This window comes from Chanos chanos, chromosome 5 (assembly GCF_902362185.1).
Source record: "Chanos chanos chromosome 5, fChaCha1.1, whole genome shotgun sequence".
In the NCBI taxonomy this organism is placed as follows: Eukaryota; Metazoa; Chordata; class Actinopteri; order Gonorynchiformes; family Chanidae; genus Chanos; species Chanos chanos.
In genome coordinates, this window is record NC_044499.1 from 43,497,132 (window position 1) to 43,523,314 (window position 26,183).

The 26,183-nt window shown below is 43.0% G+C and overlaps 2 protein-coding genes across 3 annotated transcripts in view; one reads left to right on the plus strand and one right to left on the minus strand.

Moving 5' to 3' along the window:
* Window positions 1-687: 687 nt before the first annotated feature.
* g6pc3 (glucose-6-phosphatase catalytic subunit 3) lies at window positions 688-4,435 on the plus strand. 2 transcript variants are annotated; one of them, XM_030774353.1, is made up of 7 exons: window positions 688-721; window positions 988-1,219; window positions 1,403-1,509; window positions 1,587-1,677; window positions 2,132-2,250; window positions 2,509-2,650; window positions 3,611-4,435. In XM_030774353.1, the coding sequence occupies exons 2-7, from the start codon at window positions 1,002-1,004 to the stop codon at window positions 3,951-3,953; spliced, it is 1,020 nt and encodes a 339-aa protein (XP_030630213.1). In that variant the 5' UTR covers window positions 688-721; window positions 988-1,001; the 3' UTR covers window positions 3,954-4,435. The 2 variants fall into 2 exon arrangements, with proteins under 2 accessions (XP_030630213.1, XP_030630212.1); XM_030774352.1 differs by having other exon boundaries at window positions 689-754.
* Window positions 4,436-6,880: 2,445 nt separating this feature from the next.
* Window positions 6,881-26,183, minus strand: part of tanc2b (tetratricopeptide repeat, ankyrin repeat and coiled-coil containing 2b) — a 41,858-nt gene continuing 22,555 nt past the window's right edge. The window contains exons 5-24 of the mRNA XM_030774218.1: window positions 23,228-23,356; window positions 19,244-19,525; window positions 18,887-19,011; window positions 16,668-16,899; window positions 16,314-16,483; window positions 15,429-16,036; window positions 14,976-15,084; window positions 14,524-14,646; window positions 14,087-14,323; window positions 13,744-13,846; window positions 13,460-13,542; window positions 13,258-13,351; window positions 12,828-12,961; window positions 12,595-12,718; window positions 12,171-12,346; window positions 11,840-11,972; window positions 9,568-9,659; window positions 9,312-9,458; window positions 9,047-9,147; window positions 6,881-8,954 (exon numbers count right to left, since the gene is read on the minus strand). Coding sequence (XP_030630078.1) covers window positions 6,881-8,954; window positions 9,047-9,147; window positions 9,312-9,458; window positions 9,568-9,659; window positions 11,840-11,972; window positions 12,171-12,346; window positions 12,595-12,718; window positions 12,828-12,961; window positions 13,258-13,351; window positions 13,460-13,542; window positions 13,744-13,846; window positions 14,087-14,323; window positions 14,524-14,646; window positions 14,976-15,084; window positions 15,429-16,036; window positions 16,314-16,483; window positions 16,668-16,899; window positions 18,887-19,011; window positions 19,244-19,525; window positions 23,228-23,356 — 5,276 coding nt within the window. The remainder of the gene's footprint in view (window positions 8,955-9,046; window positions 9,148-9,311; window positions 9,459-9,567; window positions 9,660-11,839; window positions 11,973-12,170; window positions 12,347-12,594; window positions 12,719-12,827; window positions 12,962-13,257; window positions 13,352-13,459; window positions 13,543-13,743; window positions 13,847-14,086; window positions 14,324-14,523; window positions 14,647-14,975; window positions 15,085-15,428; window positions 16,037-16,313; window positions 16,484-16,667; window positions 16,900-18,886; window positions 19,012-19,243; window positions 19,526-23,227; window positions 23,357-26,183) is intronic.

Consider the following 26,183-nt stretch of genomic DNA (forward strand, 5'->3'; position numbering starts at 1 on the left):
TCTCTTCTCTTCTCTTCTCTTCTCTTCTCTTCTCGTTTAACGAATTGAAACAAAGTAAGAAACAGTGAAGAAGGAAAGAAGACAAAAAAACAAAAACAAAAAAACAAACAAATAATCCCTTGTGTACACTGAATATTAATTTGTAACTGAATTATTCGTTTTATATTTTCCTTGGATCTTTGTATGTTGTTCCGCTGCTCCTTCAAGGGCATAGTGAACTGCAATAAAAAAGTTTCAATTGCGCATTACTTGTGTCATGAAATGTGGATTAAACTGTAAGTAAATATGGTTCTTCTGATTGTAATGCATACCCGTAAGATTAATTTATGACCGTTTACTTAATTTATGACTTACTCTGACTCTAATATTTTAGATGTTAACATCGAGTTAAATCTGTGCCGTTATGTATTTATTTGCCTTGTCTGTTGCCTGGTTGTATCTCCGTGTAATGTGGCCTAAATTATTTCAACGTCAAGAGAGGAAAATAAAAAAGAGAGACAGATAGAAGGAAAGTGTATGTACCTAAACTATAAACCGCTCCTCAGACCTCCCCATCATTCCTCAGAGGTACACTGAACGCGTAAATGCGATACAGCAATGTTTGTCCTTGTGTTGTATCCGTCCATTTTTATCAGCATCAACGTGGAGTTCAAAGTACCATGAAAATGAAAACACTTCAATGAGATGGGTGGAACGTGGGATACAGTGGAGTAATTTACAGGTTAGCTCGAGGAGAGATTGATCGCAAATAGATGTATGTAAACGATTTTGTATTTTGCCTGCATTTTGTATTTCTACCTGGCTTTTGTTCCACTTGTGAATCACAAAACTGATACGTTTTGATCTAAATTAAATGTTTGCATGCAAGCCTGATTGTTATAGCAGCTAGCTTGTACAGTAAATAGACATATAACGTAGCATGGTTTCGTTACACGTTCAAATGTTCAGTGCTTAATTTACTGCATTTTCGCGCTGTTCACTTTACAGAGAAATAGTAAGACATGGAAACAATGCACAGGCAAGGCGTTTTGATGGCTGAGGCTCTTCAGCAGAAAACAAGAGACTATACAGATTTTTGGCTGTTTGCTTCTCATATGGGAGACCCTAAAGCGGCTTTTCTCCTCGTTTTTCCAATTACGTTTTATCTTCACCGACGAAGTGGCATTGCAGTTGTCTGGATAGCTGCACTTTCCGAGTGGCTTAATCTAGTGTCAAAATGGTAAGGATTTGGCCAATCGCCAGGTCAGTATTTGCCACGTCAATAATTATTTTTCATATGAATAATACTGAACCCATATCATCGATGTTAATATGTCTGGCAAGTATGGAAGTTTTCACATGGCACACTCGAAACATTGTATCTAGGATACGATACGGTTTTCTTCTCCACCGTCATTTTCAGGATATTGTTTGGAGAAAGACCATTTTGGTGGATAGGGGAATCTCGTTTGTTTGAGAAGAACCAACCTCAAGTCCAACAGTTCCCTGCCACATGTGAAACTGGTCCAGGTATTTTCACCAAATAGGTATTTATGATGATGTACAACTTGCTTGAAAAGGTAATATAAGCTAAATATTTGTCTTAGGCAGTCCCTCTGGTCATCTCATGATCAGTGGTGCAGTTTGGTGGGTGGTGGTCTCTAGCCTTGCCTCTTTTCTTCACTCACGCACTGGCAGGTGGGTCTTCAAGAGTCACATGTTTGCTTTTTAACAGCAATCTGATTCACTGAGTTTCACATAGCGTTATTTGCTTTATGACATACTGTCACATAGCACCATACTATTTTGATTCAATTTCTCATATTTTTGTCCTAATTTGATAGAGCAGTTATCTGTACTAACGTCTCCTTTTCACCTCAGAGAGACATCTCAGTCTAGGAGAATGATGTTTTCATAGGTTTCCTTTCATAAATCTGAAACCTATCAGTTATTATCATTACTGTTATTATTATGTCAGTAGAGAGAGCACTGTTCACTTATCTCCACTTTTAACTACACATTTCTATGCTTGTAAGTAAGGCAAGGCACCATGTTGTAAAATCCACCTGAAGAAAGGCTGCTTTGTAATGTTCTTTGTAATGTTCACTTTCTTTCTTTTCCTCCTCTCCTTCAATCATTCTCTGTACATCAGTAAACTGTTGTCAGCGGTGCCTTACCTGTTTTATGTGATGGCTCTGGTGGCAATTGGCCTGTCCCGGATCTTCATTTTGGCTCATTTTCCTCACCAAGTCGTTGCCGGGTTCGTGACTGGTCAGTTCACGTCTCTCTTCCTCTGTACATATTATTAAATATTCATAGGACTCATGGAATATGATGTGAAGCTACTCAAGGGTGAAAGGAACATAAAGAGTACAAACAAATTATTGCACAGTATATGACATAAAATTGAGATACACAATCCTGAGTGTAAGGTATCTGTTCCTCTGGAACAATATTTTGTAAAAGTGCATAAATGATTCATGCGTTGTATTTGATTATGTGCTGTTTTTTTTTTCCTCTCCTTGGCAGGAATAATGTTAGGAGTAATTCTGAACCGCTCAATACCAGAACATCGCCCTCTACTGTTTTTCCTGTGGTCCAGCATGGCCTTGCTCTTTGGAGCTTTGCTTTTTTATGCTGGACTGGGCAAACTTGGGATTGACCTGTCTTGGTAAGTCAACACTGTTGCTCTAGTGCTTAATGTTCTCAGTGTCCAGTTAGCTACCATCTGGGCCAGCTCTGCGCCTCTGTATAAGCAGCTCTACATGTATAATTCATTATTGTAAGTTGTATCATTTGAATATAAGGTTGGGATACGCAGAAGCTTAATTGTGGTCAACAAATCAGTAGTTGGTTTGAGTGACTGATGATAAGGTGTATATCTTGACAAACACAAATGTATTGTTGGACCGGAAGATAAAGATCTCTTCCACCGTCGGTCAGTCACATGTCAGACTTTGATTATTGGAAAATGGCTTATTTTTTGTACAAACTACCATACCCCATCAGTCTGTGATTTTGATAGGTTTGTAGAGAGAAATTATTTTTATTACCCCCGCTTAGGTGTTCAAACTAGCATTTGAATACATACAATAGAAGTTACACCTGGAGAGTGGCATATTTTGGACCCTGAATCAAGCTGCCAACATGTCGGCTTACAATGTAAATTTATCAGCAATTGGTCATTTATGAACAGCTATTGGAGACCATATGGATGTGAATTCATACTGCTAATCAGTACTTTAGACATTGCCAAGTCGTATTTGTTAATGTATTTATTCCTGTGATTGGCACAGAGGAAAAAGTGAGTAGCAATGGGTGCTTATTAGGACTTACTTATTCTGCTCCTGATGAACAAAATGAAATACAGCTCCAGTCAGGTGTGGTTGGTTTAGATTGTCTTAATATGTTTATTTAATTAACAATCCAAAGTAAATTAAAAAATGGATGCAGCCTCGACAGAATGATTATTAACATGCTGCTCTACTTAATGAGAGAGAGTAAATAATTGGCTTTTGTGAACCTATTTGACAAAGATTTTAATTAATTGAAAATGTCTTAGCAATTTTGGTTTTGGTTTATTTGATTAAACTTGTGTAATAAGCAAGCACATTGTTATTCCAAACTGCAGGTCTATTTCGCTGGCTAAGAAATGGTGTTCTCGGGCGGAGTGGATTCGCATGGACACAGCCCCTTTCTCTTCTCTGACTCGTGATGCTGGGGCTTTACTGGGCTTGGGTTTTGCCCAGTTCTGGAAGCCTGGTGGATGGGACATGCCCTGGACCCCAAGAACGCTCTGCATAGCCCTGTCCTCCATGGCACTTTACCACATTGGCCGATTTCCTCTGCCTACTGTTCCCCCTCTTCTCTTCTATTCTCTCTTCTTTGTCAAATACACCATTGTGCCACAGGTTGTCATGGTGCTGATTCCAGGCCTTGTGCATCTCCTCACAGCCAAGCCAAAAAGGGAATGACCGTCCCAATGCAATCCAGGGACTCACCTTGGAAATCAAGGACATTACCGCTGGTCTTCATCCTGAGTCCTCAAGATTGATTACATTTAAAATGTCCACATTTTAATCATTAGGAGGCAATAGTAAAGATTTATGGATCTCTCTCCATTGCTGTATAAATGCTGTTGCATTCATATATTGTTGTACTAAGAGAAGTTTACCAAACTGTGTTAGTTTTATAAGTGATGCTTAGTGTAAAAACCATTGTTATTTTATGAATTCCAAAACCTCCCCATGGTGAAGGTTGGTTCCGTTTTTTGGGGGGGAAAAATCTACTTAATATCTACTTAGCTTCAAAAGAAATGACAGCTGAAATATGAATTTCCAGACCTAAGGGTAAGTGTTTAGTCCAGCATTAATACATGTTTCTGAGTATTATATCTTTGTCAAATCTTTGTGAGGCAATTTGAAATAATTAAGATGTCATTCACTCTTCTCTGAAATGCTTTGTGTTTGTTAATCTATCTAAACTCTGCAACACTCTACTGACATCTTGCATTCAAGAGACCATCAGCATTCCCAGGTTATCACAAAAATATTACTGACACTCCTTATTGAAGTGACAGAGGATACAGTTTAGATTCCATTTTTAAGTTATATAACAAAAGAACAACCATTTCACTATTTTCCGGATCATACAATAGTCATTTCCCAGTAGTACATGAAAGATTACAGTCTTTCAAGAATGGTAAAAACACATTCTGTTTTATTGTATTTGTTAAACTTTGTCACAGCGCTCTGAAAGCTCACATTTACAGACAAGAGAACTCTGCTCAGCAAGCAAGTACATTAAAATCAACTCAAATCCAAATAAAAATGGAACAACCAAACCTTTCAGGAGCATGTTCAAACTCTGACAAGGTTTGAATAGATGGATGTTTGTTCAGGGCACCGGTTATTTGCTCCCCCCAGTTCCTCATTTGGCCCCCAAGATGCCCATCTGAAACATACACACATTTTTTATATGTGTATTACTAAAATTGAGGGGGAGACATCAGGATACTGCTCAGCACTAGCCACCCATGTGACACTGGATCAGGTCATCTGCAGATTTCACTCATTGGTTTTGAAACTCATTTACATAAATGGTGGCCATGACCCAGGAAGAGTGAGGAACCAGCCACAAGGAGGTGATGGATTGATTCATAGGGGTAAACACATCTGGCCAGTATATACAGCAGATAGAATGTGCACTATAAAGGCTATATATACACATTGTCTTCTATTTTAAAAACATAGTTTGCGCCTTTTAATTATTGTTCATTCATTTGCTCAGAAATCAGAATTGCACCAAGGACAAGAACTGTTGGCTATTTTTTTTTTCTAGAAGGACATCTACTCACAAATAATTTTCCAGTATTGATGTTTTGCAATGAAGTACGCTTCACTCCAGCCCTGTCGAAAACACCTTCCCTACCAAAACGATTCACAAGTATAGGAATAAACTATTTAAAATCAATAAAGTGCTTTCTTTCTTCAAAACTTAACAGGCAGTTAGTGCAGATAAAGTAACTAGTAAAGTAAAAGTCATTAAAAGGTTACATGTTTAAATGAAAATTATTGATGCATTTCTATAAGAGTGGTTTGTGTCTGAGTACAATACAGCAGCTGAAGGAAAAAAATATTAGTAGTATCTCCCCTGAAACTATTACTAGCCTTGAATCTCGCCCTGCTTGTATTATTAAACATATTAGGAGGCATCTAGAAACTCTGCAGTATGTGAGACATTTCAACTAGCAAAATGAGCACAAGATTTTCAAAGAAATAAAATACTTGGTTACTTGATCTTTATAATTACCTGACATGTTCTTGCCTTCATGTCATCACAAAATGCTGTATTCTTGGACTGTGCAATTTTAGTTAAGAATTAGCTCAACTGAATGAAACATATTTATTGCTAGTAATGCTTGAAACCAGCGAATTTCATTGAACAAACATGGCAGGCACATGGCAGGCACAGAGAATGTCTACAATGCAAAGTTTGTAAATGCCCCCCGTTCCACTGATAAAACTCTGCACGCAGATCTTCAAAACAGAACATTTTCCAAAACCATAAAATAGAAAAATAAAGACAAACCAAAATAAAAGTGACACAAAACTATGTTAATGCTTTTGTATTTCTGTACATTATATAACTTAGTTATAAATATTCCTTTGTTTTTCTTCTGCAACTACAGTTTAGTGGTTAGTTCTATATATTTTTTTTTCTGGACAGTTTTTAATTTATTTGTTTATGTACGTACGTATTCATTTATTTTTACAGTTTTGAATAACTCAATATTGTATACTCTGGAGAATCTAGCAGTCTTATTTAGGAGCATGTGTCATGGTTCAGTCATCAGTCTCAGTGCCATGCATTCTCGTCCATACACACACACACAAACTTTGGGGGAATGGACAGAAAGATGTTAAGTTCTGTAATGTGAAGGCTTTAGTTCTGGGAAGGCTCAAAGATGTGCTTTCTCATTGTGTGCAGAATTTTAAATGACATTCAAGAATTAGAATTATACCCATTCCTGTCCCCAAATGCTATGCCGACACCAACGCATTTTGTTAAATCCTGTCCTTCTCCACAAGACTCAAAACCCATCACTGTTTTGCCAGTAATACTGTACATACTTACCTATAATGTGTTCAGGAAGGGTTTAACTGTTTCACTATATGAATTAAATGTCATTACCTCAGTCTCTGGGGGCTGATTCTGTACACTGTCCTGGTGGGTGTTTTACAACACCCTTAGTCAACAGCCCAGCTACACTGTAACTATCCTTCACCCAAACACAAACGCACATACACGCACACACTCTCACACGTACAAATACACACTTTTCGCACTTGCCTCAACTTTCCTTTACACATACCCTTTTGCCCAACCTACCGAGTGCTTGTCACACATTTGACTCAACAAAAGGTCTCTTTGGTTTGATGGGCGAAGTGGGGCCTTGCCTAGCATCACGGGAGAGCTGACGGTACATATTCTCCTGGTAGGCCTGTGCTACTGGCATTGTTCGTGCCACCTTCACATCCTGGTATGTGGGTACCTGGCTCACCCTTTCCAGGAGATCCCGATCACGGGCACCGCCGTTGGTGAGCTTGCCCAAGGAGGAGGGCTGAGGCTGGGCATAATATTCATCCTCTAGCATGTGCCCATTTTGGGCGTTGTTGGTCTTGTTGTAATAAGCAATATTGCCGAGCGACGTGGGTGGGCTGTAAGAGGAGGCTGTGGAAGCCTGGTGGATCAGGTTGGCAGGTGATGTGGGACTGGTGATAACTGTATCCAGGGGTGACACAGGTTGCCAGGGACGTGAGGGCTGGTGCAGGTACTGCTGTTGAGTCCGTGCCGTCTTGTCAATGATGCCCATGAACGGAGTGTTCCGTGAGCGGGTGGTCTCGCCTGGGTACAGCCCCCCCTGTGAAGGTGAGAGTGCTGATGGTTCATCAAAGCTACGCTCGTACGCAGCCTGAAGTGGGATCTCCATCTGTGCCATAGAGGATGAAGGCCTGAAGCCTGGGCCTAGATTACATGCTGAGCTGGAGGAGATGTTACTGCTGGAGGGGGAAAAACGCAGGCTAACACTCTGTGAGTGGATTAGGGGTCTGGGAGTTGGCACATGCTGCTTTAGCTCACTAGTGTTGGCACTGACAGGTCTCCGTACAAGGTGGGGGATCTCGGGTGAGCCTAGCTGTGGCATGGCAGAGGCTGCCACTGCTCTCTCTAGGTCATGTTTGGAAACAGGATAATATGCTGCTGATTGGCTGCGACTAATTTGAGGGGTCTGACTGAAGCGCATCCCGCCTGGACCCCCGGTACTAGAGCGGTACGCAGAAGCAGGGCGCTGAGGGATCTCATCTGCCCCCAGACCAGAATCCAGAATTCCTCCAGGGCCACCCCTGCCCCCATGTTGACACAGAGCCCCCACACTGAGGCTGGACTGAACCTGAGGCATAGATCTGCCATCCAGAGAGGGCTGGTAGACCAGTCTGCTTTCCCGTTCCCGCTCCCTGTCCACATCCATGGAGCTGCCCTGGTAGCGGCTGCTAAGTGGATGGGCTAGTTGACCATAAACACTGTTTCCTGGTTGGTTTGTGCGGACAATCTGAGCCATGGATGGCTGCAGACGGAGACCTTGAGCCTGGTGATGCTGGGCAGACTGGGAGCACTGAGAGGGTTGGGACTGGAGCTGGAAGGAACGTTGGCTGCTCATCTTGGAAAGGGGTGATTTTGGTCGACTGGGCAGTGGCTCCTGCTGGTAGCGGATAGGGGAGCCAGACTGAGAGCGGTACAGACAGACACTCTCCACAGGTGGGCTGGCTCGATACGGAGCCCCACGACGCAGAGGAGAGGGTGGGGGACTCTGATAATCCACACCTCCAGTACCCATGGGGGGTGGACTGAAGCGGTAGGATGGCTGATGCGCTGGGGAAGTGTGAGGTGGACTGTGACGATAGTGGGAGTTGTGGTGTGTGGGGGAGACGCATGGTGAGGAGGACTGGTAGCTATGGTGAGTAGGAGAAGACATTGTGGTGGGGCTTGGGTGGAACTCAAAGGCTTGACCCAAAGGTGAGTTACCAGATAGGTAGGACTCATGATGGATGGGAGAAAGGGGTGGACTTTGGATGATTGGCAGACTGGATGGATTGGAGCGTGGTTCAGGGGGAAGGCCAATTGACACAGCCTCAAGCTCCTGTTCCAGAAAGTCATCATCCTCAAACAGATCCTGGACAGGTTCCATGTCATCTAATCGTGGTTCAGGGGGTGGGGTATGGCGAGGTGGTTCCTCCTCCTCTTCTACAGGGAGGGGAGACCGGGGAGGAGATGGAGGTGGCTCTAGTTCCGCTTCCCCTGACTGGGTGACTTGTTTACATTCTTCCTCTACACGCTGTAGAAGCCGCTGGATCTCACGGTTGCTAGGACAAAGCTTTATGGCTTCTTTCAGGTCCTCCAATGCCTCAGCAAACTGCCTGCAATGGGAAAAAATAGTGAAAAAATCTTGATCAAAACATGATCAGAATTTCTGCTGAGAGCATCTGAATTCAAATTAAGGATCTCCTACCTGCTGTTGCGCTTTGCACGGGCTCGAGCATAATATGCCTCATATGATTTGGGTTTAAGCTCCAAAGCTTTGGTAGCAAACTCCTCCGCCATCCCAAAGTCCTGAATCCACAACGACACAGAACAAGGTGAGACAAACTGAATGTCTAAATAAATCTCACTCAGATCTCACTTTCTGTTAAAAGTTTACATGGAAATGGTAAACAAGACATTCACAATATCCTTATCAATGTAGTTATTTTGAAGTTATCTGTCCCAAAACTCACATTCATTTTTCTGCGGCAGCGTGACAAGTTGAGGAACAAAGACACTTTGAGCTCTCTGAATGTTTTAAGGTCCTCACTGAAGCCTTCCCTTGGGAACTTTTTGAGAGCATACTGATAACGTTGGGCTGCCTCCTTCACTTTGCCTTTCTATGAAAGGAACCCAAACATACAAACACACCCTTCAAATACAGGGACTGGGAAACACAACCTGTATCAAGTAAACTGACAATAGTGTAGTGTGAGTATGCTTTTCTACCTTGTAGAATCCATCTCCCTCTTCTATGAGGGTACTTAGGAGGATGATCATGATGTCAGGCTTTGAGGTTGCCATTGCCCAAGTGGCTGGACCTAGGGTCAAAATAGGGAATGATGGGTACAAATAAAGAACAGATGGCTCAAGAGGGAATGTGAAGAAGGGCAGGGGAGTGCAGGGTACACTAGCCACAGAAAAAGGACAGAAACAAGTAAGAACAACAACTACACACAAATGAGGGAAACAGACAGATGTCTACTGCCTACTACAATTTCTTGTCTCCATTAACCTCAGATCTCAGGAAACAAATTTGTTGTTATCGAGACAGATACAAAATTTATCTTTATCACAAATGATGACAACATATGACTGTGAGACACAGAACAAATATACAGGAACTATATTCAACGAAGGAACAGATAAAAAGGATACAAATGTACATCTCAAAATGACCCAGGAAAACAGTACAAAACAACTACAGACGGAAAACGCATACTAACTGTGTTGGCAAGAGAGGGACACAGAACAAGTTAGCTGTAGTGAAGGATTCTTGTCATGTTTTCCTGTGTAATTCTCTTGGGGAGTGGGGCAGAACACTGACAATAACACTGACAGAACAGGAAAGTTGATGTCGGACATGGGCAAGCGGACAGATAGGCACGCCACAGGTATGCTGAAGACAGGCAGGTTCAGGTATTTCAGCGTTCCTTGATCAGGGAACTTACAAAAAGTAACTGTATGTGACAATACAGTGGAAATGAGAGAACAATCACTACATGTACTATTATGAATAGCTGCAATAGTGTATGAATTCTACAGGATGCAAACAAGTAAACACAATTCTATAAATGGAGCATTTTTTTAAGCAGTTTCATTCAATAGGAAGTGACTGCAGCTCTTGAGGTAATCACACGGGAAGGGTTCAATCCTGCTCCTGGAGGACCCCTGCTCTGCACATTCCATCTTTTCCTGCTCTACCTACCTGACTGAACTCATCAGTGGCACTTTTGATTGGCTGAGCACACCTGATTTAATACAGAGCATGTTAATCACACTAATCAGGTGTATTCGGAGCAAGGATAGATAGAAGATATGTAGAGTAGGGGTCCCCCAGGAGCAAGATTGAGAAACACTGGTCTAAAGGAATCACTACTGCAGCTATTCTTGCCAACCAACACACAATAATATGCACAACAAAATACTGGTCGAGAGATGAGAACTGTTAGAAGCCCTCCTGGGAATGCAAGATGGGGATATCCTGAGCGTTACCTCGGGGTCGACTTGGCAACGTTTGACATCCTGTAGCCACAGTTCAGGGTGCAAGGGTAAAAAGAATGTGGGCAAAGGAATGAAGGAAAGGTAAAAAGGAGTGGAATGATTTGACCAGCACAGTCAGAGAAGCCAGAGAGGAAAAAAATATGTGTTTGTACGGGTGTGTGGGAGAAAGATAGAAAGAAGAAAACGAGACAAAGAGGGAGAGAGAGAGAGAGAGAGAGAGAGAGGGAGAGAGAGAGGGAAATGTGGTGGTTGTGGTAGAGTGAAAAAAGGAATACAAAAAAAGCTGCCGTGAGAGGTGGAGAACAATAGCTTCAGCCAAAGAAAAAGACAAAGTAACATAACCAGCAATAACAACGATTAACTATCTCTTAGCAACCACTGAGTCACGTTACAGATACAGATACATAGAGAGAGAGAGGGGGAGAGAGAGACAGAGAGAGAGAGAGAGTAAACAGAGACTCTTACAGTCAGTGGTCAGTGGAAGCAAACAAAAAAGCTATGGGTTGCTACAGAGAAGCAGCACACTGCAGCAGCCGAGCAGAGAGCACACAACTGCAGTCATACAGTCTAGACGATGGGGGGCGCTAGAGTGGTACCATATACAGATGTGGTGATTATACAAGCACTGAGAACCACATCTTTGTGGCAACGGCAGTTGGTAGCAATCAATTCCATCTCTGAATCATTCCATCTGAAATGAATTGATTGCCCTGACAAACCTTCACCATTTCCTTTTGTAATAGCAAAACACTTAACAGCAAATTATGGCAATAATTATGACTAAGTAGAGATCAATTCTATCCCACGTACTTTTCATCTGAACAATCAAGGGAAGAGGGCTACCCTGACAGACCTGTAATTTTACAACCTAACACTATCTCTACTGAACTTCCTGAACAAGTGAATGCCCATGTCTTACATCCACTGAGAGGTGAAACATTTGCTGGTTTTACAGATCAGTTTTGTGGGCAAGCTAAGATTCATCAATTTGCTGTACCTATCTTGGCTCCCTTTTTGAGCAGTGCGACCACCACTGATGTGTTCCTGCAGCCAACAGCCCGGTCAAGTGGCCGCATTCCACTGTAGTCCACATGTTCAATCAGTGCTCCATGATCCACCAGGAACTGCACCTAAACACCAAGCCAGCCAGGGAGCAAGGAGAGAAAATATTGAAAGAGTTACTGAACAAAAGGAAGAAACTACTCTGTTTGAATGACTTACAATAAACGGTGACATGGTTTCTTTTAGGACTCACCAGTATGTGATAGATTTTCTGACCTTATATAATGCAGATTTTGTGGTACTGAAATATTATAAAGCGTTCTTACCACTTCTGAATCCCCGTAAAAGGCTGCAAGGTCAAGTGGCGTGCGTCCGTTCTTATCTGCGTGGTCAGTGGCTGCACCTCTCTCCACCAAGCATCGAACCACAGATAAGTGTCCCTTTAGACATGCCCAGCTCAGAGCGGTAAGCCCCTCTTTGTCCATCAGGGACAAGGATGCACCTGTGCATATGTAGGGTGTCACAGGTCAAAGACACCATCACAAAGGCGAGCACAAAATCTTGTCGTTTTGCAGAGTACTTGCCTGGAGCTGAGTATCCAAGCACTAAGATATAAAGAAAATGCAACCCTCTTACAGAGTTCTGGTTAACCTGTCATTGACCATCTCCCATTCTGGAAGAACTGTCCAGTGGTTCAGCACCATGGACAGCACACATTTCTGTGCTCCTCTAGAATGACCCATCGCTCACCTTGAGCCAACAGGAACTCCACTGTGTCCAGATGTCCCTCTGCGGCAGCCATCATGAGAGGAGTACGGCCTTGCTTATCTGCCATGTTTACATCTGCCCCGTGGTTCAGGAGCAGGTCAACAATCTGAGAGAAAGGTCAAAATGTTTTTTTGGGGTTTTTTTTACAAACTCACTCTCCCCTACTGACCCACTGGGAGACTTAAAAAAGTGCTAAAACAAATGATGGTTAGTACCTGCCAGTGTCCTTGGCGCACACAACTGAAAAGCGGTACGACTCCCCTGCGACTCGGTTGGGCCACTGACGAGCCCTGCTCCAATAGCAGTCGACAAACATCCAACTTTCCCCGCCCTGCTGCTGCAGTCAGTGCTGAGGATGGGATTACAAATCTGTCAGTCAAGCTGTAGAAAATACACTGATATTGATCTTTTATAAAGAGATTCTGGTGTCCATTCTTCACCTTTAGCTGCATCATGGATCTAAAGTTTGTATGGATTTTAACTTAAAGCCACTGATGGGTAATTTAAATCAAACTAATGATAACAGCAAATGATCTTAAAATATGTTAACAATACAAGCTCTTAATAAACTCTTAAGAGACTCAAAATAACTCCCAATAAAGTCTACACATTTTTATGTACCTTAACTGATTTTTTTCTAATTACCTGTTTCTCCCCACAAAGTGTCATAGTTGTTGATCTGAGCACGCTCAGTGTCCTCCTCATGCTTCTCTGGTAGATCCAGCAAGTACGATACAATCTAAGGAAGAAAGGCAGAAGACTCACTGAGCATTTGAATGTGCAAACGTGTGTATTTATGCAAAAGAGAAAAAAAAAAGGAGAGAGAGAGAGAGCGAGAGAGACTTACTTCAGTGTATCCCATGCTAGCAGCTGCTATTAGAGCCTGTTGCACAGCTTGGCTTTTGCTGAAGGCTCCAGGCTGAGATGGCGCTTGTGGCTGTGTTTGTGGCTGCGTTTGTTTCTCAGGTTCCTGCTCAGTCTCTTGGCACTCTGTCTGTTGCTCTGCATTTTGCTCGGTCTCCTCCTGTGTTGGCTCGGACTCTGTTGGTGGGTCAGTTGATTCTTGGTTTGGAGACGGTGTCTCCTGAGGTGAGCTCTGGTCCTGTGTCTGTGGTTGTGTCACTTGACTGCCTTTTCCCCAGTCAGACTGAATAAGGTACCTGACTACCTCCAAGTGACCCCTGAGGGCTGCATGCACCAGTGCGCATTGCCCATTTTTGTCTAGGTGATCAACCTGGATCAAATCAAACAAACATGCGCGAGCACGCACACACCCACACCCACACCCCACACACACACACACGCACACACACACACACACACACACACAGCAATACATGTAGTTACAGCCATAACACATAAGACGAGTTACTGAGCAGGTTAAATGACATTCTGTTAGGACTACTGGCAGTGAGGTCTTGTGTGGGTTGATATATGTGAGAGCGTGTGTATGCATACGAGGTAATCCCCACACCTTTGCTTTTCTTTTGCAGAGAGCCGTGACTATCCCCAGATGCCCGGCAGCGGCGGCATAGCCCAGCGGGGTGAGGCCGCTCTCTGAAGGTGAGTCCACAGATGCTCCATACTCTAGCAGCAAGTTCACCATATCCATGTATCCCAGATGAGCATGCACGCACAGCACTGGGGCATTGTTCAACACCTCTGTGCGATAGTTCACGTTCGCTCCCCCCAGCATTAGCAGCCGAGATACCTGAACGGACAAAAGCGCAAACAGTAGAACAAACACATGCAGGTCATTGGTAAGTGACACAGATTTCTTGGCTCCAGACATTTCTCACAAGAAAAAACAGTTGTGAATGAAATATTGTCACCGCCGCAGGATTTTTTGAGCGCTCTCAGTGCACTACTGTGTAAACAGCTTTAAAGGGTTGTCCTGAGGGGAAATAGTACCTTGATGTTTGGGGTATAAAGGTTTCGAAGGGAGGAGAGAGCTGTTGATAAACTCTCTGTACTGTAGGACACCCACAGCCCCTGCAGGATAGACGAGGAAATCCCAACTTTCTTACTCAGGCCCTGTAACATACAAGAACAACCAAACAAACAGATATCCAATGAGAAAAGACATGGACATCACACTAATAAACATCAAAGCTACACTGTGAATCCTGAAATACTTTAGCAAGCATTCATGTTCATTCCAAACCAGGATGAGTGACACATTAATCTGTTAAATCTAAGAACCAATTGCATTACTTTTACTCTGAACTCTGCTTTATTTAGAGACAGAAACAGAACAGGTAACTTAGGTAATCTAACAATACGCAATGCAGGAGGTTTGTATGCCCCTGTGTGAGTGCTGCAGTTCCAACACTACATGATAGATATGCGTTGCATAACTGTACCTTAAATATATGTGCTTTGAGGATATGGTGTCCCAGTTCAATAGTCTGTTGCCTGTTAAGTTTGTTTTGAAGTCTGGAGAACCAGAAAGCTAAGAGAGTATGGCCATTCCTGAAACACAGAGGGAAGAAAGAGTGAGAAACTCTGATAATTGACCAGTGTTGATGATCAAAAGCTCTCCTTTAATTTCATTAATTACGAAGACAGAGTTTCAGGATCCCTAACCAAGAGTTGTTAATAACTGAAAAACTGAATCTAATAACCAAACCATAACTGTTCAAAGCAGTGGTACTACATGAATTAACTGTGACACAGTGCATTAAGATAATAATACACAGCAACAAGAAATTAAATCTGCTAAAATCTCTCCATAAGCAATGCGGCATACAAACTTAACAGAACTATTGCTAATCTGTGTTTAAGTCCTTGCTCTCTTTCTCAGTGCTGGCGCCCACCTTGGGTCGCACAGGAACTTGGTTTTCTCGCCCTCCTCTCTCCAAATCAGCCACTCGCGGAAGGAAGGGTGGACGAACATGCGCGTGCCATCGCGTCTTTTCACCAGAAAGACCGACAGGTTGTCCATTCTCTGCTGGAAGTCATCCCACTCCAGCGTGCCATGCAGCCAGCCGGCGTTGATGGCCTGATGGATCTGTTCGTCGCTCAGCGGGTGCAGCGACGCCAGGGCCACGTTGAGGAGCGGCAGCGCCCGCTCGAAGGACGACTGCGTCGGGAAGCGCATGTTACATTGAAGCAGGTAGACCTCAGCCAGGCTGACCGGCACCACTTTGTAGCTGGAGCTCTTCAGAACCAGGTAACCCCTCTCGATGAGGTCGAAGGTTAGCTTCAGGTAAAGGTAGGAGCCCTGACTGAGCGCTTTGAGGTGGGCGCTGAGCTTGCCAAAAGTGGTGTTGTCCATTTTGCCGTTGAGAGAGATGTTGTTCTGGATCTCTGGGCTGCTGTGTATGCGGTGTAAGATATAGCCCTGCAGGTCCTGGTCGATGGCGTCGTTCTCCTCCAGTGCATCCAGGGAGATACGGTGGAACGGCAGCGGCTTGGTGATCTCCTGCGGCACAAAGACATGGAAACATTCACCTTTAATAAAAAAAAAGAAGATCAAAGACTCTTTTCGAAGGTTAATACCCCTAACGCCTCGATTTTTCAATAAGCTTAAATTCCAATAACCCTGTATTTAGAGCTATCAATCCCCCTAAAAAACTGACCAAGATTTAGCTTGTATCAGTCTTTTTAAGCCCGTCTTATGTGAAGATGTGGCAGGTCGGATTACTTTGTGTGTGTGTGTGTGTGTGTGTGTGTGTGTGTTGTGTGTGTGTATATCTCACCTGTAGGGATGTCCTGACAGTTACTATTAGTTTAAGCCAGGGTGGGAACTTGCTGATGGTTTTACAAAGGAAGGAGACGATGGTGTCACCATAGTCCGGCTTGTGGAACTCAGCTTCATTTAAACCATCTATGAGAATAATGAGGTCTTCCTCTGTAGCGATCTTCCTCTCTGTTACATTCACACGACCAACCACGCGCACACACACACACACACACACACACACACACACACACACACACACACACATATACACAAAACACACAGAGAAAGAAAGGATCAACGCATACAGCTTTCCAAATGCACACTGAGTACACTTCATATTTGTGAATGTAAGCGTGTGATGAAACTATACCTTTATAAAGTGCATCCAGTGGCTCTAACAATCCTCTACTGAAGGCTACAAGTGGATCTTGGACGCAAGAGCGCAAACTGAGCATGCTCTGCATGTGAGGCTCTCGAAGCAGAAGCTCTCTGTAGGCACTCAGTTGTGGTGAGCGACACAACAGTGCTGCCACGTTGTGCACAAACTCTGGTACCAGGCAGGTGTAGGCATTATCTGCCTGACAGTAGTGGTATGCTACCACCTGCAAGGAGAGAGAGAGAGAGAGAGAGAGAGAGAGAGAGAGGGAGAGAGAGGAACAGCCATGAGACTGGAGCAGCATTGCCCCAAAGATACAAACCCTCTCAGTCCTGTCTCAACTGCTTCACATTGATCAGGCCCACGCTGCAGGGTCTGTTTTGCATCAGTCAATAAAAGGTTAATTATTTATTGCATTTCATCCATAACATTTACATGGCAAATAATTTGATCTGGGAAATAAGATGAGTAACCGCCTTAGCTAATTTATGTCAAACAAAAAAGACCATGGACTGTATCACACTGCTATTGATTCCCTCTGAGGGTAATTGTTGAAGTATATGTTGTTTTTCACAGTTTGGCAGGGGGGGTATTGATGGATTTCTCATCACCACAACAACTCTCTCAGACACAAGATTGCCTAAATGGTTTCATTAAATTGGTAATTAGTTTAATTAGGTAGTTTAACACTTTATTTTGGAGGAAAAGCCCGAAGCTACATCTTGACTGTGAATTCTTCGCGATTCCAAATAAAGAATATGAAATCAGTTAAGACATTAGCATGATTTTTTTTTTTTTTTAATTCAACAGAACCGTAATAAGAAAGGAGAAACAGAGAATGGGCGCCAAAGCTTTAAGGCAACGATTGTTTGAGCTGCTGGGTAATTCCATGAGGACAAAATTAAACAGGGCGCATCACATCAATATCCATTTAGAAAGACAAGCACTGCCTCTCTTCGCGCTCGGCGTCACCTACACAACAATATCTTTAATTAAATCTGGCTGCCAGGTCAGTTCCAGTTGAACTTGAATGCATAACTGTCTCTATAAAATTCACTCACCATAATGCAGTGACAAACAGCGACACGGTGCTGTAGTCTTACCCGACAAACAGACTGCATCCGTGAGCTTCACCGGCGCTATTCACAGAGCATGATTACATTACAGTGACACAGAGCAGCACTCCACTCACTTTCCTAAAGGTATTTATAATGTAGCACATCTTCACTTACACTGTGAGAATCCCAGCATGGAAAACAGTACCATCCATAATTCAGCACTATCTCCTACAGTCACAGAAATAGCCAGTGAACTACTGCAGAGTGACACTGTGTCTGTAGGGAATCACAAGCTAAGGGATCTTCACAGGAAAGGTGTAAATATGTGTGTGTGAGAGTGAGTGAGTGAGAGAGGGAGAGAGAGAGAGTATGTGTGTCTGTGTGTATGTGTGTGTGTGTGTGTGTTTCGAAGTAAAGGAGTTTTCCTATCCACTTCTGTGTGAGAATATTCCAGAAACGAGCACCACAAACACAGCTTACGGCTGTCAAGATGTTTACACTTCAGCAAAGCTCTCAGTGAAGTTATCTAAAAAAAAAACATTTATCAGAGATAATGCAGCAATTTAGGTCTACAGAGGCCAAGTCAGTCATGCTGTCTGAACAGAGACAGAGAGAGCCGGAGGCTAATTAGATACAGCAAACAGGTGAGAGAGACACAGGGACAGAGAGATCTAAGGGATCTGACATAGTTGCTCTCGCCAACACAACACTGGCGCCTCTCTCTGAGACCACAACAAACCACCAGAGAGACAGAGAGAGAGAGGGGGATAGAGTGACAAAGACGATTCAGTCATACCAGAATTCTAATTTACCTACAAAGGAATAAGGGGTCTAAAACAAAAGGAAAAGAGAGAGAGAGAGAACGAGAAAGAAGAGGAGAGAGTGTGGAGTCGATTATTAATGTACTGACTTAACAAGATCTAATAGCTTGGCAGGGAAATTGCTTTCTGCTGGCATAAATATTTCATGAGGTTCCCTGGCAAAGTTGTTTTTTCTTTTTTAAACACATCTGCATAATGCATTGGCCTGGGACTGACACGCCATGCCGGGACAGGTGGAGACGCGCTTTTCTGTTTGTGTGTGTGTGTGTGTGTGCGTGTGTGTGTGTGTTTGTACCCGAGGTGAGAGAGAGAGATTGAGAAAATGTGTTTGTACCTGGGATGCCAGTCTCCTCATGGCCTCCTCTTGTCTTCTCCTCATCTCAGGAGTTCCAGGGCAGCTGCCTCCTCCCAGGGTGCTGTGCAAAGGTTGCGGCTGTGTGAGTGGCAGGCCATCTCCATCTGAGAAACACATACAAACAATCAGAGATGGGAGATGGGGAGAATTACAACAAGCTCTATATAAATCACTCACGTTTTATAAGTAGACGTATGTAAATCATGATATGAAATGATATTCATTTAGGCATTGATGAGTATTTTGTATGCGGCCTGTGTGGCGCTAGTACTCTTCATGAAGCGATGGTGTGTGTAATGTTATATGATACGTTAACCCCGTGACCCCTGGCTTTACGTTTAGGTGAGGCCTGGGGGCTGTCAGAGGCAATCTGTCTCATGCGGTTGCCATGGCAGCTGAGCGCCACCAGTCGGGAGATGATGGCGGTTTTGCCGAAGCCGATGTTTCCGACCAGGACCACGCCGCTGTTGGTGTTGGGGTTTGGACTAGCCAGCTGAGTGTCAATCTCCTGGAAGAGCCAGTCGCGCCCCGTAAACACAGAGTCCATGGTGATGCTGGGCACCTCAAATAGCAAAGGTTTCAAAGATATATCTTGCAGTCGATACGGAGCAAAACGCACTGCAGAAAGAAAGAGAGAGAGAGAGAGAGAGAGAGAGAGAGAGAAAGTGAGAGAGAGAGGGGGACAGACAGATGGTTAGAGCAGCTCAAAAATACACTGAATTTGCAAACACACATGCACACACGTACCTGCACAAACACAATTTACAAATACAGACTCCTTGTATTTACAGGCTTCAACCGTGTAACAGACACACTCCAGCACATACAGTCATGTACTTGCAAAATTACGCCATGTACACACAGAACACACCACACACATTTATGTCTTTACAGTAAAACTGTTTCACAGGCATACTCAAACACACACGGACATGTATTTACAGAGCACTGCTGTTTAACGCACATACTCACAACATAACACAACCACAGAGTACTACACATACAGGTCTGAAAAACACATAAACACTTTTGAAACTCTTGAGCAGACTATCATACACATTCTGTACAATCACAGATATTTTCAAGAGAGCACTAAACCTATAGGACATACTCCTGCTGCACGGTAGCTGCAGGGTTCCACAAACCCGTTTAGGCCCTCCAGAATTTTCTACAATAGCTGCCTACAAGAGACATCTCCAAAGAAAGCTCTGAATATGTTCAGATGCTCTTAAAGCTCTGTGAAGTATGACTTAAGTTACCTGGGATTTAACTGACATACCCATTAATGCGGATAATGTTTAAAAGTCCAAATGTATTTAGTGTCATAACAGCAAATATTTATATGAAGGTAATACAAGTATTAGCATGGACACAGGCCAAAAATTTAAACAATATGCGTGAAATATATCATCTCTAAATGAATATTCATTGTTTGTACAGCATGATTTTATGCTGTAATATAACAATAACAACATGTCAGAGAGCATGTTTCCAGCATAAGCTGTAATGTCACTGGTATTTTATAAGAAAGAGGGCTAAATTAGGAGGGAAATACTGTTAAAGTCATTTGGTCAAAAGGAAAAGAAACTTACGTGACTGGGACTGCCAGGCATGGGTGTTAGCGGAAGCTGAGACAAACACACACACACACCACACACACACACACACACACACACACACACACACACACACACGGGCATGAGAGGAGAGACAGAGACAGAGACAGGGAGAGAGGGAGAGAGAGAGCTTGCATTGAAAGAGCAAATTGTGAAAGCAAGAGGAAGGCAAAGCGAGTCTGGTAGTGGAAGGGTACAGCTGGGTAAGGGGAGGGAGGGTGTGAAAGAGAGAGATAGAAAAGGATGAACAGAGGAGAAAGGAGGAGGAGGAGGAGGAGGAGGAGGAGGAGGAGTGATGAACCCATTCAGGAGAGCGCGGCTAAAGTGAAATTAAAAAATCAGCGTCAAACATGATCTGTGGATTAAATACAGGATCCTGTGCTCAGATAAGATTTGTTTATCACCATGTACGCCTTAAAATACTTTTAATACAAGCCCACGGTCACGCGCACATATCGAAAATCATCCAAGATAACACAATCCTTGGTTAAGAATTTTAAACACTCTGCATTACTTTGCCTGAACACATTCCCTAAATATAGACCTCAGTGTAAAATTCTGTATTAGAGTGTGAGTGGGTAGCAGACTTAAATGTGGCACCTGGTCTTGTGCTAAGACACAGCAGTAAATACTCTTGACTAAGTGCTTGTAATCCAGTTAAGTTGTGAAATAAGCTCTCGTTCTGTCAAATACACAAACATACCCCAGCATTTAGGAAGAATTAGTAGCGCAGGGATATGCATTGGTTTGATAGACTATTAGCACAAACATTAGCTTTAGCTACCCAACGAGAGGTGATCCAACATTGAGATGCTGCAGTAACATTACTGTAATGTTTGGTGATATTGAGATGTTGCAGTAACGTTACTGTAATGTTTGGTGACATTAAGATGCTGCAGTAATGTTACTGTAATGTTTGGTGATTTTGAGATGCTGCAGTAACGTTACTGTAATGTTTGGTGACATTGAGATGCTGCAGTAATGTTACTGTAATGTGTGGTGATATTGAGATGCTGGAGTAACATTACTGTAATGTGTGGTGACATTGAGATGTTGCAGTAACATTACTGTAATGTTTGGTGACATTGAGATGCTGCAGTAATGTTACTGTAATGTTTGGTGACATTGAGATGCTGCAGTAATGTTACTGTAATGTTTGGTGATATTGAGATGCTGCAGTAACATTACTGTAATGTTTGGTGACATTGAGATGCTGCAGTAATGTTACTGTAATGTGTGGTGATATTGAGATGCTGGAGTAACATTACTGTAAAGTGTGGTGACATTGAGATGTTGCAGTAACATTACTGTAATGTTTGGTGACATTGAGATGCTGCAGTAATGTTACTGTAATGTTTGGTGACATTGAGATGCTGCAGTAATGTTACTGTAATGTTTGGTGATATTGAGATGTTGCAGTTATATTACTATAATGTTTGGTGACATTGAGATACTGCAGTAACATTACTGTAATGTTTGGTGGACAGTAAGAGTGAGGAACTGTTCCTTTGGGAGCATATATCAAAGCAGAATGTAATATATGGAGTCACCTTAACTCTCTCTAAAACACACACATGTATGAACACACACACACACACATGCGCGCACGCACACACACACACACACACACACACACACACACACACACACACACACACACACACACACCTACCTTATATAACCTTATATAGCCTCATTGCCAACTTTCTCTCTCTTTCTCTCTCTCTCGCTCCCTCTCTCTCTCTCTCTCTCTCTCTCTCTCTCTCTCTCTCTCTCTCTCTCTCTCTGTCTCTCTCCTCCCCCAGACGGACTATGTGTTAGATGCTTTAATAATTCACCAGGTGAGAGTGACTCACCAGACCCAGACCAGCAGAAGACAGGGGGAGTAGATTTCAGTGGTGGAGGTTTGCATTTTAGATTTCAGCTTTATCAAGTCAGTGGGGACAAAGTCTCATTTGTGTTCCAAATATGAGATCAGTGACTTCTTACATTATTCTTAAACTGAGAACTGGCTTTTGACAAGCCTAATTCATCTGCAGTTGGAGGAGTTTCCTTTGGCCTTATGTAGTCTAAACATAGCATTTTAGCAATTTTACAAGCAATGTAACGAAGATAATATAAATGTCCTCTGTAATATATATGAAACTTAATTTCCTCATGGGGGAGATACCTCAAAGTGTTTTCACACAACATGTTAGAAATCAAGACATTATATGGAGCTCAGTTAGGACTAAGCATTTTTATGAATAGGCTGAAATATTTCAGTTACTTATGAAACTAAATGTGTAGTTGCATTTGGCACATTAAATACAACACTTTATGATACTTTTTTTATCTCTTCCTCAACTGAATATTTAAAAATAGTCTGTCCCCATCACCCTTCCTATTGATAACTCTGTGTCGATATCTGCTGATACCGCCGACAGAAAACGGCAATCAATGTCGGCCAGAATGTTCTGGAACACTAGATCGCTGATAGAGGAAACAAGACAGAAGTCAGAGACAGACTGCACACACGTTCTGCTCACTTTGAATTAACTATGACGACAGGTGCTCCATCACAGGTACTTAGCAGGATACAAGAAAGTGTGAAACACACTTACACACACACACACACACACACACGTACACAGACACACGTACACACATACACACGCAAACACACACACATATGCACACACACACACACACACACGTCCCTTACCTCTCAGGTCCTGCCCGGAGCGTCCGGTCACCATGTTGTTCTGTCGTGGCATACGCAGTGAGGTGCGCAGCGGTGTGTGTCTCTGCTCATCCAGATAAGCCAGGTCTTCCAGATGAGCCGAACTGGTGGCTGAAGGAAAAAATTGGGAACGAGGAGAGAAGTAGCAACTGGGATTAGGAGCAACTGGGATTAAAACAGCATTTTTATATATTTCATGACTGCAACACTGCATGTTCATACAGAGCGTATTCTCCAACAGTTTATTGCGGAAGTGTTAAATGCTGTCGCAAATTAGCTCTGAGAGTGTTTATGCCTTTCCTCACTGTAACAGTAAACACCACAAACTAATTTAAGAGAGGTGAAGCCCCTGTGTATATTGTCTCACGGAAATAGAGTCCGTGTTGCTGGTGCAATGCCTTTGTCCTGTAGAGATGTAAATGATGCACCACATGATGCATGATGCACCACATACAACACAGTGCTGGCAGTATACTGTTCAGTCTTTCTTCAATTTTCCCTTTAAACAATGAATTCAGGTTGTTTTTCCAAGAGTTACATCCGTTGAGTCACCATTAATTCAATCATTCTCTTTTTCAGTGATGCATTCATCCACAGGCTTATACTGTGAACTTAGGCGGGGGGGGGGAGAGACACTGTGTAGCTGAAACTTGTTTTTTTGGTTTTTTTTTTTGACAGCATCGCTGCCTTTGTTAAGACTTAATCTAATCACACCTCAACCCCACGGCTTCGTCTTTCCAAAAAAGCCCCGCGGAACCATTGTAACACCAACCCCGTCAAGTCTCTTCTGCTTCGGTGCTACAACCCTCTCGGACAGGATTAGAGAATTAGCTTCCCGAGCATCTGTGCTTCGGGACTCACCTGCAGAGCCCATGACCGCTAAGGAACAGGCAATCTATTCATACTGTGCCAAACAAAGGACGGAGATGCTGGTCGTGAAGTGATGTCTGCGTTTTGAGTGGGTTTTTTCGAAAAGGAGAGTTCACTGTAATATCTTCAAAAGATCAAACAGAAAATAGTTTTGGATGTCTGTATTTTTTTTTTTTTCTTATGTGAGTTTAAATTTACAGTCACAGAAAAAGAGAAGTGACATGAGGACGTGAAGAGAGGGATAAAGAAAACGTTGAAATAACGAAAGACCCTGGCTATGCTGAATCAAAGATTTTCAAAGCGCACTTCTCCATGGCTGTCAAATTAACACAAAAGACCATCAAGTGTTACACTCTACCAAACTTCAGCTGTTCCATATGGCAGTCCAGATATCAGCCCATATGAAACAACAATGCTCACTGTCTGCAAAAGACCAGACATAATGTTTACAAAAATCCAGAAGCTTCTCCATGCAGCAGGTGAGAGAGAATGTGGCAGAGCTTCAATCTGTTCCTCTTCTACTATCTTCCCAAATCGGACTCCATCCAGGACTGAGAGAGACCGTGATTCTTGTAAATCATCACTCATCATTAAGCCCGCATAATTCATAGATCACTGTTTTTCTTTTCTTTTCTTTTCTTTTTTTTTCAAATCCCGTTTTTCGCCGGTCGCTTCAGTGAGAAGATTAAAATCCAGAGATGCCGCAACATTGTATCTCCTGAGTGCGTCTGCGTTCTTGGCCTTGGGTTGAAATGTATTTTGTAGATCTACTGAGATCAGTGTTCCTCTCTGCTGCTTTGCTCGGCTGTTATTATGACTCTGGTTATAGATGAGAAGGTGTCTTGGCGCACTTAAATGTGCCTGTCATCTAATTCCTCTGTGTCCTACTGAGCTCACAGCTAAATCTCTGGTCGAGACCTCGGGCTGGTTTGAACAGGAGTGTGTGTCCGTGAGTGCGTGTGTGTGTGTGTGCGTGTGTGCCCGTGTGTGTGTGCTGATAGAGTCTGCTGAGCCATGGGAGCATGAGAGGATTGGGTAAAGGCTCTTCTGAAAATGGACAGAGGACAGCAGCTGGGAATGTGAGGCAGGTTAGTCCTTATGGGGGCGTGGGGGTCCATCCATTCAAGGCTGAATGGTTGCGGTTGAGAGGTGTCAGAGCTGGTCTGGTGCGGGACGGAATGGGAGAATGAGAAAAGACCACTATGCAGTGGCGAGAATAAGTAGAGAAAAGGAGGGTAGTAATGTGCTGAATTTTCCCTTTTCTGTCCTATGCGCTGACTGGAGAAGACCCTATAACGTGATGATGCATTAGTATACATGTGTGTCTCTGTGTAAGTGTCTCTGTTTATGTGTTTGTTTCTGTGTAATACTAAAACGCAGCAATATTTCCATCTTAAAAATCGTCAGTATCCTACAGCACTAAATTCCGTACAGTTTACAAACACAATATCCTACCTGCAATATCTGCAATGCAGTACCTATCTCCTGTCTGTCTTTAATCTCTCTCTCTCTCTCTTTCTCTCTCCACCCCAGACTTTCATTACTTACAGGGAACACACATTATTCTCCCCTTTAACAAGGTAGACAGTTTGGAATGAACTAAACTAAAAATTTAAGAATAAAAAAGTTCAAATTAAAGTTACAGAGGCCTTCTGTTCAGGTGTGCATGTATTTCCATGAGTAGTCTTCTGCGTGTGTGTGTGTGTGTGTGTGTGTGTGTGTAGCTGAACTAGATTGTTTTACAGCATATGAAAGAGTGTAGATTCTGGTTAAGTGCAGTGACTTGACAGGGCTGAGTATCAGACTCATTGCAGCGGTGATCTGTGGCAGAGACATTCTTCTCTGCAGGATTACTCCAGAATTGATTTTGGCAGCCTTTGTCACTAAGATTGGGGACGATAGGTCCTGTGTTATTTCTGACAGGTACATCCCATTTTAAGTGACTATTTAGAAATTCAATTTGTGAGTGTGTCTGTGCTAGTGCTTGGGGAGAAGCTTGTGTGTGTGGCATGTGTGTGTGTGCACACCTGTGTGTATGTGCGTTTTAAATAGTTTGGAGGGTTTTATA

What these genes read in the sequence shown, in the direction of transcription:
- g6pc3 (XM_030774353.1), top strand. Translation starts at nt 1,002, where the DNA reads ATGGAAACAATGCACAGGCAAGGCGTTTTGATGGCTGAGGCTCTTCAG. An exon ending in CGTTGCCGGGTTCGTGACTG is followed by an intron (nt 2,251 to 2,508) that starts GTCAGTTCACGT and finishes TCTCCTTGGCAG; the next exon opens with GAATAATGTTAGGAGTAATT. An exon ending in CTTGGGATTGACCTGTCTTG is followed by an intron (nt 2,651 to 3,610) that starts GTAAGTCAACAC and finishes TCCAAACTGCAG; the next exon opens with GTCTATTTCGCTGGCTAAGA.